This window comes from Hipposideros armiger, unplaced genomic scaffold (assembly GCF_001890085.2).
Source record: "Hipposideros armiger isolate ML-2016 unplaced genomic scaffold, ASM189008v1 scaffold_46, whole genome shotgun sequence".
Taxonomy (NCBI): domain Eukaryota; kingdom Metazoa; phylum Chordata; class Mammalia; order Chiroptera; family Hipposideridae; genus Hipposideros; species Hipposideros armiger.
In genome coordinates, this window is record NW_017731396.1 from 2,225,302 (window position 1) to 2,241,323 (window position 16,022).

Sequence of the window (16,022 nt, forward strand, 5' to 3'; positions counted from 1 at the left end):
AACAAAAGGACAGCAACTTGTCTGTTCCCCTTCCCCCAATTCCCCAGCGCTGTTCCCATCCCCCAATTCCCCAATAAAAACCTTAAAAAAAAAAAAAGTTGATCTTCACTCTTCGGGAAAATCTTTTGGGCGTTCTAGGTGGATATGAAGTATATAGGTATTCTCCTTTCTCCACCTTCCACCTCCATAAGCTAAACTAGTTTAGTGGGCTTCTAATTACTATAACCACCAAGTGCTTTTTATTGTATTTTCTGCTTCAAGTGTATACGCCTCAATCATAATCCCACTTGTGACCCAGACTTCCCCTTTGCATGTGGGCAAGTCACTTAACCTCTCTGCTTCAGTTTCAAGGAGAACAATGCTTCCTACCCTCTTAGAGTTTGCAAATTTTAATGAATGCGTGGGAAATGCTTGGAGGATGAAAAGCATGCTAAGTGTTCCCATTATTCCCATGAAAAACAAGGGTTTAAGCCAAACTGATACTTTCCTCACACAGGTGAGTTTGAAATTAAACAGAGCCCCAGACCTCAAAGGGGCAGGTGTTTAGGTAGCTCCGTAGATCCCCAGGGGAACAGATCGGTGCTGATATCCATCTAGCATTGAGAGCAAAGATACCTGACCCAATGCTGAACGGGAAAACCAGCACTTGCAGCCAGGCCAAAATGTATGGCGGGCTTATTCCTCCATGCCTGAGGTCATCGGCTGCCCCGCATATAACCCACCACTTTACAGATCAAACCCACCAATGTTATAGATGAGCCCTGGGCGGTTTCCTTGCTGGATGACTTTCAAAGCTCGGACGCCGCTGCCACCATCCAGGGAAAAGCCCTGACACCAGCCCGGCATGCCTTCAGGATGAATGCCCCTTCCGATTCTCATCGTGCAGCTGTGGGACAGAAAAGCAAAGGTTTATATATCCCCCATCAGAAAGTCTCATCCAGCTGTCCTCACCAGGGAACACTGCCGTAGCTAACGTCCCAAATCAGAACTCGAATGTTGACTCTGCCTCACTATCATGTGATTCCCAAACACAGCAAGGCAATTCACTATCAGTGGTCAAAACGCCATCTCAGAGGTGGTCACAGTACAACAACGTGTAAAATGTATGGACATCTTCAACTGAGCACTTTAGGAAAAAACATTCTGATTCTGTTAGCCTAAGACATGTGGGAAATGCTACCTGTCTATATTCCCCTGAAAAACAAGGATTCAAGACAAACGGATACTTTCCTGACTCAGGTGTTTCAGGGGTTCGTGAAATACCTTGAACATAGAAAAGTGTGCACACCATTCTGAGCATCCAAGTAAAGTTGGTGCAGAAAATGCAGCTAACGGTACATTCCTCCTAAGGTCTGGTCCTAGCGCAATGGCAAAGCACTGTCTAGTGGGCCAAGTTCTGGTCACGGATCCTGGAACCATAATCCCAAACGCATGTCCCAGTTCTACCACGAACAACATAACCTTGGGTGGGTAAACTCTCTCTCTCTCAGCCTCAGTTTGCTCGTCTTAAAATAAAACACTATTTCCTGCCCTGCCTAACCCACTGGGATGTTGGGAGAATCAAATGGGATGGTTTATGTGGAAAAGCTTTGGGAAGTGTGAATTCCCTGGATAAAACAAACTATTAGGAACATCAAGTCCTAGATCAACAACTGTCAAAATCCTTCCAGGAAGCGTGAGACGGGGCTTGCTGACCACGGCAAGTGTCTGTACATCCACCATCCAAGACCCTAGTCAATCCTCTCCTGACTCCAGCCTCCCCGCCCCACAGGCACAGCTGCGCCCACTGGCACGCAGTATGGTGCCCCCTCAGCCCTCCTCGTAAGCATGCAGCATACTTCCGCAGATAATGGGGTACGGCATTCGAGCAGTATCAGTCAGATATGCCCATTTATGTTTGGATTAAGGCTATAAATTAGAAGACTCCTGTAAAAAGCAGAATGTCAAAACCAAGCACAAAAGTTAATGAGTTATAAGGACATGCCATCTAATCCTCACGTTGGTGCTTTTCCCTGCTTTTAAACGTACAATGAGAGCCTGGGGGTCTTGAAATGGTACATTTTAACTCAAGGGTAAAAGATGGATTTCAAAACCGTACACAGAACGATCTGGATTGGTTGATGGGGTGGAGGCTGTATCCAAGGACCAGTCACGCCGCCCGCCTGCCTCCCGTGCCAGCTCCCCTGTGCTGAGAGCTCACAGGGTAAGAACACTGTGCACAGAACATGTGGGTTTCTCTTCATTGGCAGAGTTATGAATAGAACTACTTCAATACATGTAAAATAAAACTAGCTTTCATTATAAACCAACCAAATGGTTTATTTTCACTATCGAGTAACAGAAATTAGATCCGAAAGAATCCCATTAGGTCATGGTCCCAGTCCCCTGCCAAGTCGGGATTGTTATCTACAGTATATTTCTGCTTACACGGATATACTATAGCCTGTGCTAATTTTTTCCCTTCCCTCGGAGCTCACTTCCCCTCCCCATAAATAACCGTACTCACAGGTTTGGCTGCTCTTTGTCAGCGTAGCAGAATAAGAGAGGGCTCAGGCTCCGGGCCAGCTCGTGCTCCTCGTACTGGCCCGCGGCGTCGGTTTTGGCATTGTCCTGTCTGAAGATCAGTGGTAACCCTTTAGGGAGGAGGGGAAAAGTCTACATCAATCCCACCCAGTCTATCCAAGACAGGTGCAAACAGTAAAAGAAAAAAAATCATCGAGGGGGAAAAGAGTGAAAACGGAATTGAGGGCCAGCCGAGTGGCGTGTTGGTTAAGAGCTGGATTGGGACGCCACAGGGCCCTGCTTCGGATCCCACATATGAGTGAGGGCCAGTGACTGCCCTCTACAGCTAAGATGCTGAACAGCAGCTCAACCTGGAGCTGGGCTGCCGTGAGTCGCCGGCGACAGCGTAGGCTGCAGCCCCTGCTGCAGTGGGTTGCCATGGGCTACCGTGTGTAGCCAGCAGCCAGCGTGAGCGGCCAGCAGCCACAGTGAGCGGCCGTCCAGAAGTCGGCGACTGGTCTGCCTCGCCCAGGAAGAGCGCAATGATGGTGCCAACTTGGACCAGTGAAGCAACGTCTCCACAACTAGACTGAAGAACAAAACGACGGCAACTTGTCTGTTCCCCTTCCCCCTACTCCCCAGCACTGTTCCCATCCCCCAAATTCCCAATAAAAATCTTTAAAAAAAAAAAAAAGAAAATGGAATTGATTGAGTGGGCTCAGTTCATTGTCTAACAGGACGGTCTGGACCATGACTGAGCAATTATGAAGCACGAGCGTTCCGGCAGCTTAGGGGGTTGAAGTCGTCTATTTGCATTGGCTCCATTTAGTGAGCTGAGCAAATAAATGTGAATTCCCATGACTAACGCCAAAGGCCTCCCCGAGCAACCTCTCTGTACATACCTGTTTTGTTAATCAACCAATAAGGGGCAGAGATGAAGATCTTCAAGGACCCTTCTGCCCGACACACAATCCGGATGGTGAGGTTCAGCTGTCGCCGGTTGATGTCGTAGAGTCGCATTCTTACCATATAGTTTTGGGTTCCAGGTGGGATGAGTAATTCCTTACAGAGCGGAAAATTCTCCAGTGATACCCCTAAAGGAGATGCAAGCTATTGTCTTCCTGGGTTCTCACTTTAGTTTGTCAAAATACCCACAGCCAAACGAAATTGGATTCTTTACATATGAAACAAACCAGGTGGCCTGGATGTCACACTAGGAAGTCTGTACTGCATCATGAGAAAGATGAAAATACCAAAAAAGCTATCAATAACAGCGATGACTATTAAGAGCTCTCTATGCATCAGGACCCGGGGTGGGTGCCTAAGACCCAATAGAGGCAGAGAAGAGGGTAAGGTTCATGGTTTCTACAGCCAAACAGCCTGGCTGCAAAGTCCCAGTCTGGCCTCACTAAGCTGCATGGTGCGGAACACTCTTTAACCTCACTGCGCCTCACCTGCCAAATGGGGTAACAGTAGTACCTACGAGTATGTCACAGGATTGTTATTAGAAGTGACGATCCATGTAAAGCGGACTGGGAAGCTAAAGAGTGCTGGGTGTGCACAGCGGCGGTGAGGGTATTTCTATGCCACACAGCGGCTCAATAAACATTTGCTGAAGAAATACTTAAATGTCAGAGCACAGACCTATTTTCTTTACAATGGACAACCAGCACTGCACTATTTGTCTTTTCTAAATTAAGCTCAAGGGTTTGTATATTCGCTGACATGCAAGCTTACTGCTGTGGGACACACGGCTTAAGGTCAATGAGGTTCAGGTTTCTGGCTGTAAAATGGGGAGAGCAGCTGTCTCTCTGCCTGAATACATGTGCTGTTGTGAAGATCAAGTGAGATGATATACGAAACTATAAAAAGATCAGTATCTAAGTCATGATTATTTCAACATATCTGCAACAGCCTTAAAGAAGCATACTTCCCGCCCAAATTCCACAAGGACCTCTCTGCTGTAAGAGCTACAAATCGGGTGGTGATTCTCTACCTCAACTTCGCTCATCCCTACTCCTGAAAACTACCTGACACCTTGAATACTCTAAACCCCAATTTCTTCATCAGTAATATGGGACAAGTAACTACTGCTGAAGGATTACATGAGATCATGTGTGTGAGGCACCTGACCTAACGCCTGGGGTACAGTGTGTGTATGGCACGTTTTTCCCTTTCCTGAAAAGAGGAGAGACAGGACTTGGCTCATTTTATAGCTAGTAAAAAGCATGGTTTGGAAAGATGAAATGACTTCCCAGAGTCACACAGCAAGTGAGCAATGTGAGAAAAAACGCTCTGTTGAGTGCTCCCCTGTAAATCTTTTGGACTTGGTCAATGCTTTTGATAATTTTCTAATTTGGAAGTTTTGTGTATTTTTTAAAACTTCATGACTCTTCTGAGCTAGCATATTGAGATACTGTGTGTGCTATGATTTCTCTAAAATGTTTACCAAATGATCACAAAATACTGACATTTCCATGGAATTACTACAAATGATGATTTGACTAAATCCTTACCCAGTTCAATGTTCTGGGACGTGTCAGCTGTGTGCAGAGCTACCTCTCTGCCAGGTTTCAGGGTCCCATTAATTGGCATTCCTTTAACATAAAAGTCAAGTTCACAAGGTAGCAAGTTGCAGATGACCACAGTTGGCAGGAGATATATGGTATGCCCGGGCTGTCTGAAAATCTGTTTTGCACTGTCAGAAAATATGTTCGAGGGCATGTAATCTGGGTAATTCTCTTTCTTTATGGCCACACAAAACCTATGAAGACAAAATGGGGTAAAAACCATCAGCCTGAATGAAGAACTTGAATTCTTTCTCCTTAGCTGAGTATGAGAAAGCATAACATTAAAATGGTTCAAGAATTCAGTAAGATATTTGCTATTTTCAACCCAAACACATTTAATGAGGTATAATTAAATCAGAATAGAATGTATAGATTTTAAAGGTTTAGCATGATGACTTTTGACAATCACATACATGTCTATAACCACCACCTAAAGCCAGTTACAGAATATTTCTCTCACTCCAGAAAGCAACCTCACATACATACCCTTCCAATCAAAACCCTCACTCCCATCATTTAATCAACTACTTTCTGATATGTCACTACAGATTAGTTGTGCCTGTGCTCAAACTGCGTATAAATGGAATGATACAGCATGTACTAAGCTATTTTTACATAAAAATGGAAGTTTCAACAAGATTCAGCCATTTTGTATGCATCGTATTTGATTCTTATTCCAATGTATGAACATACCATTTTTAAATTTATTCATTATCTTGTTGATTGACAGGGTTGTTGATAACCAAATTGGGCTGTATCTCTAGATCCATTTATCGAGAATGGAAAGCCTCACAATACTGAGTCTTCCCATCCATGAATTTGGTTATTTATTTCTACTTAGTTATTAGATTTTCTTCAATCTCCCTCAGCAAAGTTTTTTATTTCCTAGAGTAGAAGATTGGTACAACATTCCTTAGATTTATTCTTGGGTAGCTAATGTTTTTTGATGCTATTGTAAATGGTATGTTTTTTAATCACATTTTCCAACTGTTCTTGGCTAGAATATGAGAATACCATTGATTTCTATAGGTTGATCTTGAATCCTGAAACCTTGATAAATTTATTTAGGTATTATAATTTTCCATGGTGTTTTCTACATACTTAATTGTGTCATTTGCATATAAAACAGTTTTACTTCTTTTCAGATCTTCATGCTTTTTCAATTTCTTGTTTATTTATTTATCCTTACTGCAATGGCTAGGACCAGTACTGCAATGCCAAACAGAGTGGCTGCTCCTGAAAAGCGTTTAAGGTTTCACCATTAAATACAATGGTGGCTGTAGGTTTATGGTAGATGCCCTTTAACAAATTGGAAAAGTTCCCTTTTTTCCTAGTAGGCTGTGAGCATTATCAGGAATGAGTGATGAATTCTAGCAGGTGCTTTTTATTTTTATTTTTTTTCCATGTACTGAGGTGTCCGATGTTTTTTTCTTTTAGGCTGTTAATATGGTAAATTACATTTAGTGATTTTTCAAATGTTAGGCTAATCTTACATTCCTGGGATAAACCTCACTTGCTGGATTCTATTTGGTAATATTTTGTCATGAATATTTGCAACTCTTCATGAGGGAATACTGATTCATAGTTTTCTTTCTTTCTTTCTTTGATAATATCTACATCAGTTTTGGTATCAGGAATATGATGGTATCCTAAAATGAGTGAGGAACTGTTCCCTCCTCCCATACTTTCTCAAAGAGTTTGCATAGAACTGGTATTATTTCTTAATGTCTCGTAGAATTCACTAGTAAAGCCATATGGTCCTAAAGTATTCTTTGTGGGAAGGCTTTTTATTACCAATTAAATTTCTTTAATAGATATATTGGACTATTTGGATTTTCGATTTCCTTTGAGTCAGTTTTGATAATCTGTATATTTCAAGAAATTTGTCATTCTAGTGTGGAATTTATTTGCATAAGGTTGTTTATAACATCTCCTTTTAATGTCTATTGGATCTGTAATAATGTCTCCTTTCTTCATTCCTTATATTAGTATTTTGTGTTTTCTTTCTCTTTGCCTTGATCAGTCTTATTAGAGGTTTATCAAATATGAATCTTTTCAAAAAGCCAATTTTGACATTGTTGATATTTCTCTATGTTTGCTTTCTATTTCATTGACTTCCATACTTATTTTTATTGTTTCCTTTTCGGTTTGTGTTTAATTTGCTCCTCTTTTTCTGCCTTAAGGTAGAAGCTTAGATCAATGATTTTATACCTGCCTTATTTTCTAATATGAGCATCAAAGCCACACCTTTTCCCTCTAGAACTGCTTTCGCTGCATCCTCCACATTTTAATATGTCTGGTTTTTATTACTGTTCAGTTTGAAATGTTTAAATTTCCTCTGTGACTTCTTTCTGACTTGTGGGTAAACTGGAAATGTATTATTTAATTTCCAAATATTTGGGGATTTTGTAGGTATCTTGTTATTGATTTCCAGTTTAATTCTATTGTGATCATGAAATGTGTTGTGTATGGTTTCAGTTCCCTAACATTTATTGTTCTTTGTTTTATGGCCCAGTAAATGGTCTTTCTTTTTTAGTTGAGCCATCCTTAAATGGTCTTTCTTGAATGTTTAACACATACTTGAAATGACTATGCTGTCTGGAGTTATTGGTTAAAGTGTCTTATATGCATCAATTATGACAAGCTGATTGATAGCACTGCTCAAATCCTTTTCTATCTCTATTGGTTTTTTTGTTTTATAAGTTACTGACAGCTAGGTAGTGTTAAAATCACCAATTATGGCTATGTATTTACCTATTTCTCCCCTTAGTCTGTTAACAATTGGCAAATCTGGGTAAAGGGTATACTGGGATTCTTTATACTATTCTGATACTTCTACTGTAAGTTTAAACTAAATGGATGCCTGTCTTCACTGTAAAGAAAACTAAAGCTGATAACCTCTAAATAAGTTTAAAGTGTAGCATAGGAAAACTTAATTATCAGCAATGCAGTAGTTTTTCCAACATTAAATCTAGTAATATATTACTTATACTCTTCAGGAGAGGAAAAGAATCTAAATGATTAGATAATTTTGTTGAAGTCCCCAAGAAAAGTTAGTACTAGGACCATGAACCTTCATAGAAATTCCACTGAAATCTGTCATTTGAAAAACTCTAAACCCAAAGGTTTTGCTTCCCAACTAAGGAATGGGAACTGGTAATTTTTCTTCCTCCTCTACTTGTCCTCTCTTTATGCGGATGCATACATACATGTTTCTAATCTTGTATGTGTGAGCACTGTGTTTTTTGGTTGTTTCTCCCACACGTTAGATGATACGCATCAGTCCCAACGCCCACCAAGGGTTAACCCTTGGATTGTTATAACTCGAACACCAGAATGGATGGAATAAGAACTTCAGGATTTTAAATAAGCACAACTGAATTACTAAGGGTTCTTAGGGAAAGAATAAAGGGAAAAAAGAAAAGCAGACTGACACGCCACTGCAGCACTGTGCGTACCTGAAGAACCGGCTTTTTTCTGTGTCCATTGAGTGGCACTCGCGTTTGCTGCTACTGACGTCTGTCGTCTTCACTACATTGGTCCAGTGAATGGGAGCCTTACAGAAAAATACACCCAGTCCTTTGGGCCGGGCCTGCAGCCGCCAAGAAGTGAGGTGCAAAGGCACAGCAAAGGAATCCCCTGGCATGACAGCGGGGAGCACCACGGGCTCTGCCACAGAAATAAGTGTTAGTGCATTCAGGCAAGGGCTTCCACCCAGAAGTCTGATGGCCTCAGAATGAAAGACAGACAGGCCATGTCAGAACTTACTGTCTGGCGCTGACGGGCTGTCCAGCCTTAGTTCCATTGGTGTCTCAAGTCTGTTCTTCACAATGAGGGCGGATCGGACGGTGATTACTTTCCGAGCACTGCCTTCCATGGTCACTGCAAAGACCACCCGGACGGGTGGGAGTGATGAGAACTGTGAAAAACACATACAAGAGAAAAGGGTGTAGCTGTGATTTTCAAACAGACACACGAAAATGCAATACCAACCAGAATGCCTAAATCAAAAGCATCTTATTAATACACTATAGCTCTATGGTGAAATTAAGTCATTAAGCCCTAAAACCACTCAGCTTTCATAGGAGTGACTGTCCCATAAATATACACTATTAAAACAGCCAATTCTAAACATTTCTATAAAAATAGAAAACGTATTCAGTGTGGTATCACAAAGTGTGTCACAAAGAAAAATCAGTCCTGGGCCACTAGACACATTATAAAGAACTTCACCTAAGACTGGTAGTAACCTATCAAATTTTCCAAACATCCCGCAGTTTGGTAAGAAGGTATCTGCTGGAAATGATCCTTCATCCACAATGCCATTGGGTTCCTACACATCAGCCCTTATATGGAAACTGTGAACAAGACTTATTTTCAACTCTACTTGAGGGGAGTAAAGGCCATCCACAGCAACTAAAAGTTCAGCAGCATTGAAGTAGGACTTTGCAAAACAGTAAATGATTTGCCTTCTGTGCTGTTTTTCTCCCAGGCTAATATTAAAGTGAGAAAACATTCTTTGAACACTAATAATGGGTTGAGCGCTGTCCAAAACACACACAGAAAAACAGAAGGAAGTCTTCTGAGATTATAACTTGTCTTTGTAAACTCCAGAGAGTGTACAATAAAGAGTGGTCTGTACTGATATGCCTTTCACGCCAACAAGAACTTTTTTTTCCAAATGTCATAAAAATCACTCTCTAGGCCCATACATTATTGGTTGACATGCCTATAGAAAAATCAACATTTTTATTTCAAAGAGCTTTAAAAACAAACTTCTCCTTCTTCACAACAACCTTCTAAGTTCCATACAGTAATCACTCCTTCATAAACAGGATGCCGAGTTTCAGGAACTCAACACAATGGAGGAAAATATTTTATTTTTTGGTCTTGGGTGGCAGTCACTACTTTCTTTTTCCATACGTTTATTCAAACATTCAACATACATTTTGTGCTACCACCATGGGCCAAGAAACTTTCTTTTTTTAAGCATAAAACTCCACATCAGGTAAACAATAGAGAGTTCTGAAACTATAATTCTTAGCATGAGTGTCCAGAACGTACTGACAATGCTTTTTTATTGGAGAAAGAAACAACACCCCAGCCAAGCTTTTCACACTGCCAACTTTTTAATTAAAACAAACGGTACGTGAAAACCAACCTAATAAACAATAAAATGAAGAGCTCTGTGTTTTGAACCGAGACTTCCAGGCAGTCCCAATGAAAAGGCAAACTCTACCTTTCTGGAGTGTTCTTAAGAGACACGGAGCCCAGGCGCAAGCATCACCGAAGCGCCCACTGACCAGCCTAGTAAAGGCCCAGCAGAGCCACGCCAAGGACAATTGTTTTAAATCTTGATCCTGTCACCTCCAAACTTACCCGAAATTTCACATTTCAAAACTTACTATCTGAAGGGTAAAGACATTATAAGCAAAAACCTAAAAATATTTTTAATGTTATCTTGTGATGATGTTTCAAAAGCCAAATGTGGAAAAAAAAATCTTTACTATTTTTCATTCTTATTATTTTCATGACCTTAGAACCCAAACCTATGAAATACATATAGCCACACAAGGGGTAATTTATATAGAGGGTGCCCAAAAAATGTATACACATTTTAAGAAAGGAAAAAACTGTGTTAAAATTGTAATACTCAATATATACCAATAACAAAAGATGAATACAAGTCATTGTGTATACATTTTTTTGGCACCCCTGGTATTTTAACTTGGACAGAAAAGGGGACTGTGAAACAAAAAATTTGCTTTGTCTTCTCCTTACCTGTAATACTCAGTCTCACACACCAAGTTAGGTGAAAACATTTTCTTGCAAGTTCTTATAAAAGGAAGGTAATCATTAACAGAAAAGGACGAGAGGTAAATTCCCATCACTTATAAGTCCCAAAGTTCCCTGACCATCAAGAAATAAACGCGTATGTATGGTTCAGGCGCAGTGCAAACACACAGCGACACAGGAAAATCATACTCACATAAACCTGGGGATGAATGATATTTGTTCTGCTGCTTGGGCTGCCAATCTAAGAAAGATTCCAAAAGTCAGAGCGTCAGCACAGACCTGAGATCATAATAAGCATCATTAAATTCAATGAGAACGTAATTTGCTTGAAAGGGTGGTGTTTATAAATACTCTTAGTCAAGTATGGTCTTCTACGAAGAGAAAACACATTATCTTCAAAGATATGGGAAAAGTAACACTCATTTTACAACCATTCCAGGTACACAAAGTTCTGTAGAACACATCAATACAACAGATAGGTACCTATGGGGGATATTAGGCCATTCATTACAAGACATGAATTCAGGCAGAAAAGTAATCTTGAAAGAAAGTCTCCTTTTCTAAGAAGCCGGAAGCACAAGAGAGGAACGGTAGCAAAAAGTGTTCCCCAAGAACACTTTTCAAGAAGAAAGCATGTCTGGCGAGAGCGACCCCATCTCTGCTATCCGCGCTGCCTCACTCGTCACTGGCTGCCTAAACATGAGTGCCACGACCCCAGGAAGTATGATGAGTGCTGGGCACAAGCACCCGTGGCGACCATGTCAGCCGGGACGCCGGCCTCTCCCTGCACACTCATCACTCCCCTGGCTGGTCCTCCAACCCTGGAACTGCAGGCTGGGGAAAGTTTGGGCAAGGGCGTGTGAGAGGGTGTGAGATCAGAAAATATACAACAGCGCTCACTGGTCTTCACGCCAGAATGGAGAAATTGGAAAGACAGAGCTAGAAGGATCAAGGAGCAGCATCATGAGCAACTGAAAGAAGGTAGTATCTGGAGGAAGCAAAACAGTGTGTGAGGGAAAGCCAATACATGTCCAGCAGACTAGTGAATCGCCAGGTGGGCCAGCTGAGTATGAAATGGATCTGCACAGGTGAGGAAATATGTGTTAATGTTATTTTAGATCTTGCTTTTCTACTGACATTAACTATTGGCTGGCTTTTCTACATATTGATTACCAATGCCTATGACTGAACTGAAATAATCTCATGCCTTCTTCCTACAGCTAGTGGAAATAAAGAACAAGAAAACTTCACTAGAGCAAGGCTACCACAGGCTTCGCTGTCTGACTGCCTGGCTTTAAGGGGGGTGTGGCCAGGGCATAATCTACAGCCATTCCCCAGCTACACACCGTAGAGGAAGACGAATTCTTATCTGGTGCTGCATATCGGAAAAAGGTCCCGACTTTGTCCACAGACACGGGGCTCACTTGCTCCCAGCCATTCACTCTCACTTGCAGTTGATGAATCCGGAGGTCATGGGTGTGTCTGCAGGCAGAACACAGAAAAAGACATTTTAAAGACAATCTTTAAAAGGAAAGAAAAGTAGAAGCAAAGATTCAAATCTGATTTACTACATGATGACAGAAAAACCCAGTTGGCTAATAAGCCTTTTGGTGATGGCCTCACGCAAGGGAAATCAAGAGGCTCCATTAACTGGGTTTCACACTTAAAACAAAATCGCAAGATATGCAAAGCTTGAGCAAGTGGCATGTGTCCTGCTTTTGTATGAACCACACAAATCTGTACACGAGCCCAGGTCTTTCCCTCACCAACGCCACCCCAACCTTTATAAACTAGTGATGTCAGCTAAAACCATTTCAGTGGGGTAGTAAAATGTTGTACTGGCAATTTAATCATATAACCATACTCTTGGAAATGCATGAAACGACACTTTCCTCTTGGTTTTTTGTTAAATACCCTACTTCTCTCAGAATCACACTCGGTGACGTGGCTTCAGACCTACAAGGCCACAGACAGGTTATGAGGTGGAGCCCTCAGAGTTTGAGGGCTGAAGTGCTCAGCTGGAACTGGAGCAGAAGGCAGTGGGCAGAACAGGAGGAACAGGAGGAAATTGCACATCTAATTCTATTTTAGATTTTGCCTAATTCAAGCCAGAAGCCTGAAATGGGGAGCTGGATTTGAGGCTGACAGGAAGAAGGGAGGGAGGCAGGGAGTGGGACACAGTGTGCCAAAGGGGGAAAAGCCAGAAAAGGCATTTGTTTTGATGAATTCAAGCAGAACGGTGGGACTTGAAATGGGCTGCAAAACATGGAAACCGACAAAGAGGCCAAACTCTTTCATCAGGGGCAGCGCTTATTAAGAAAGCTAACAGTTCTAGTAGCTTCTCCAAGAACCTTGTGGAACAGGAAAAAGCTCATCACTCATCCTTGGAAATTCTAACATGGCTTTCAGGTGCATGTACTCAGCACAGCGATTTTTTATTTTTTATTTATTTTATTATTTTTTTAAAGATTTTTATTGGGGAATTGGGGGAAAGGAACAGCACTGGGGAATTGGGGAAGGGGAATAGACAAGTTGCTGTCCTTTTGTTCTTCAGTCTAGTTGTGGAGGACGTCGCTTCACTGGCCCATGTTGGTATTATCACTGCGTTCTTCCTGGGTGAGACAGTCACTTGCCAGCCATTGGACGGACACTCACGGTGGCTCACAGCAGCTCACAAAAGTGCACGCCAGCTGCCAGCCAGCCCCACTGCGGCCTACGCAGTCACTGGTGACTCAAGGCAGCCCAGTTCCAGGTCGAGCTGTTGTTCACCATTTTAGCTGTAGAGGGCGCAGCATCACTGGCCCTCATGTGGGATCCAAACCGGGGCCCTGTCACTCAGAGCTGGCGTCCCAAGCCAACTCTTAACCAACTCGCCACTCGGCCGGCCCAGCACAGCAATTTTTTAAAACTATATTTTTCCTGTAAAATTACTGGGGGGTCATGAGGTCAGAGCTCTTGCCACTAAAAAGAAATGTGTGCTGGTACAAAGCTAGGCAAAAGGAAGACGTATTTGACTTAGGAGCAGGTTTGCACACAAAGGCTTAAAGCCTCATGAAAGCATATGGCTACAGAGAGCTGAATCCCATCTTGTAAATTTCAGCTCACCTTGGAAAGAGATATGAGGCTCTCTTAATGCTAAAATCTTAACCTATTCACTGGCTAGCCCTTCCCCTTAAAAATGTTTGTAAATAGAAGAATACTTTATTAGACATTTTATGATCTCTCAGTAACCAGCCACAATCTTCATTCATGTGTTCCAGTCCCTTGGATGGATGTGCCAAGAATGAGAGCATTAGTGAGTAGTCTCCCTAGATGAGTTGTTCTTATCCTCCTTAGAATCAGAGTGGCTTATCATTATGGCTCTGCTTCCTGAAAACATCTACTTGCTAAAAGTGCTACATGGCACATACGTATTGTAAAATTAAAATCAATATGCTTTGAGCCGGCCGAGTGGCGCGATGGTTAAGAACTCGCTTGGGATGCCAGAGGGCCCCGGTTCGGATCCCACATATGAGGGCCAGTGACACTGCCCTCCACAGCTAAGATGCTGAACAACAGCTCAACCTGGAGCTGGGCTGCCATGAGTCGCTGGCGACGGCGTGGGCTGCAGTCCCTGTGGCAGTGGATTGCCATGGGCTACCGTGTGTGGCCAGCAGCCAGCGTGTGTGGCCAGCAGCCAGCGTGAGCGGCCAGCAGCCAGCGTGAGCGGCCAGCAGCCGCAGTGAGCGGCCGTCCAGAAGCCGGCGACTGATCTGCCTCGCCAGAGAAGAGCGCAATGATGGTGCCAACTTGGGCCAGTGAAGCAACGTCCTCCACAACTAGATTGAAGAACAAAACGACAGCAACTTGTCTGTTCCCCTTTCCCCAATTCCCCAGCACTGTTCCCATCCCCCCAATTCCCCAATAAAAATCTTTTAAAAAAAAATCAATATGCTTTGATAACCTTTTAAGAATACCATGTCACCACTGTATCATGAAAACCAGGCTACGAGGCAATGAACTTGAGTATTATGATCTATCTATGCTTCAACCAAATTATGTGAAACACACAGGATGTCACCTCACCATGTCAAATAAAGAGGTAATTAATGGGAAAAATAGTATTTCCAAGAGAGACAATCATATTTTTTTTTTTTTAGCTGAGCCATCCTGCCACCTGTTGGCAGCTCAGCTCAGGCCGGGACTCGAACCGCTGTTGCTCAGAGCTCAAATTCTTGAGCGAGCTCTTAACCAACTGAGCCACTCGGCCGGCCTGACAATCATATTTTTTAAAAGGAAACACTGATTTTCAAAATAGCTTTTAAAAATAAAACATTATTTGTGAAAAGGCAAAACACTAGGGACTATCATATCATATCATATCGTATCATATATACAGAGAGGGGGCAGAGAAATAAACCATGTTTTACCTGTGTCTTAGCTTTCCTCGTGCTTCAAATTCAAAGGGAATCTCTTCACCCGTGAGAACTTCCCGCCACTCACTAACATTGTGAGCATCGTCAAGAAACGTTCCGTTCCCTTCTGGAACCATGCCTGGACTCCCGCTGTGAGACAGGGCAGCCCTGGAACCAAAGCAGACAGTACCAGCTCATTCCTCTGCCACTCAGGGCTGGGAGCAGAAACCCTCCCGGAACTCAACCACATAACCTGACTACAAAGGATGCCCTACAACATCAGTAACTAAGGTTACCTTCATGGCTCTTCGCAGCTTATGCGACACTTTAAAAGTACCTGAAAGCTATCACCGTACAATCTCTTCCTCCAGCAGTGGAATCTAGTACATAGAGTGCTTTGTAAACGGAATCATGCTTTTTGAAAGTAGTATTTAAGTGATTACCTAGAATTTAACAGACCTAAAGTCTTTTCAAAAAAAGGGTCTCCTGTAAAGCATTAGCATACTTAGTGGAGGTAGGGGAAAATGTGGTTTCAACCAGTCGATTCTGTTACTCATTCCATGTTCTTCGTTACCTAAACTGGACAGATCAGGATGTATTTGTAAAGTTGAGCCAAGGTCTAAACAGGCAGAAAGCTGTTAGAAAACATTCTCACTTGGCTTAGGTAAATTCTTATTTATTCTCCAAACTCCACCCAATTCCATCTGGAGTAAAGTGTGTTTTAGGTTTGTAAGATAATTCTCGGGGGTGGGGGTGGGGG

The 16,022-nt window shown here is 42.4% G+C and overlaps 1 protein-coding gene across 1 annotated transcript in view; it reads right to left on the reverse strand.

Annotated features, from left to right (window-relative positions):
- The window catches only part of VPS13D (vacuolar protein sorting 13 homolog D), a 299,465-nt gene that overhangs the window by 169,213 nt on the left and 114,230 nt on the right, over window positions 1-16,022 (reverse strand). Inside the window, exons 37-45 of the mRNA XM_019639700.1 lie at window positions 15,278-15,430; window positions 12,215-12,350; window positions 11,062-11,109; window positions 8,841-8,991; window positions 8,531-8,741; window positions 5,019-5,266; window positions 3,405-3,596; window positions 2,507-2,633; window positions 744-886 (exon numbers count right to left, since the gene is read on the reverse strand). Coding sequence (XP_019495245.1) covers window positions 744-886; window positions 2,507-2,633; window positions 3,405-3,596; window positions 5,019-5,266; window positions 8,531-8,741; window positions 8,841-8,991; window positions 11,062-11,109; window positions 12,215-12,350; window positions 15,278-15,430 — 1,409 coding nt within the window. The remainder of the gene's footprint in view (window positions 1-743; window positions 887-2,506; window positions 2,634-3,404; window positions 3,597-5,018; window positions 5,267-8,530; window positions 8,742-8,840; window positions 8,992-11,061; window positions 11,110-12,214; window positions 12,351-15,277; window positions 15,431-16,022) is intronic.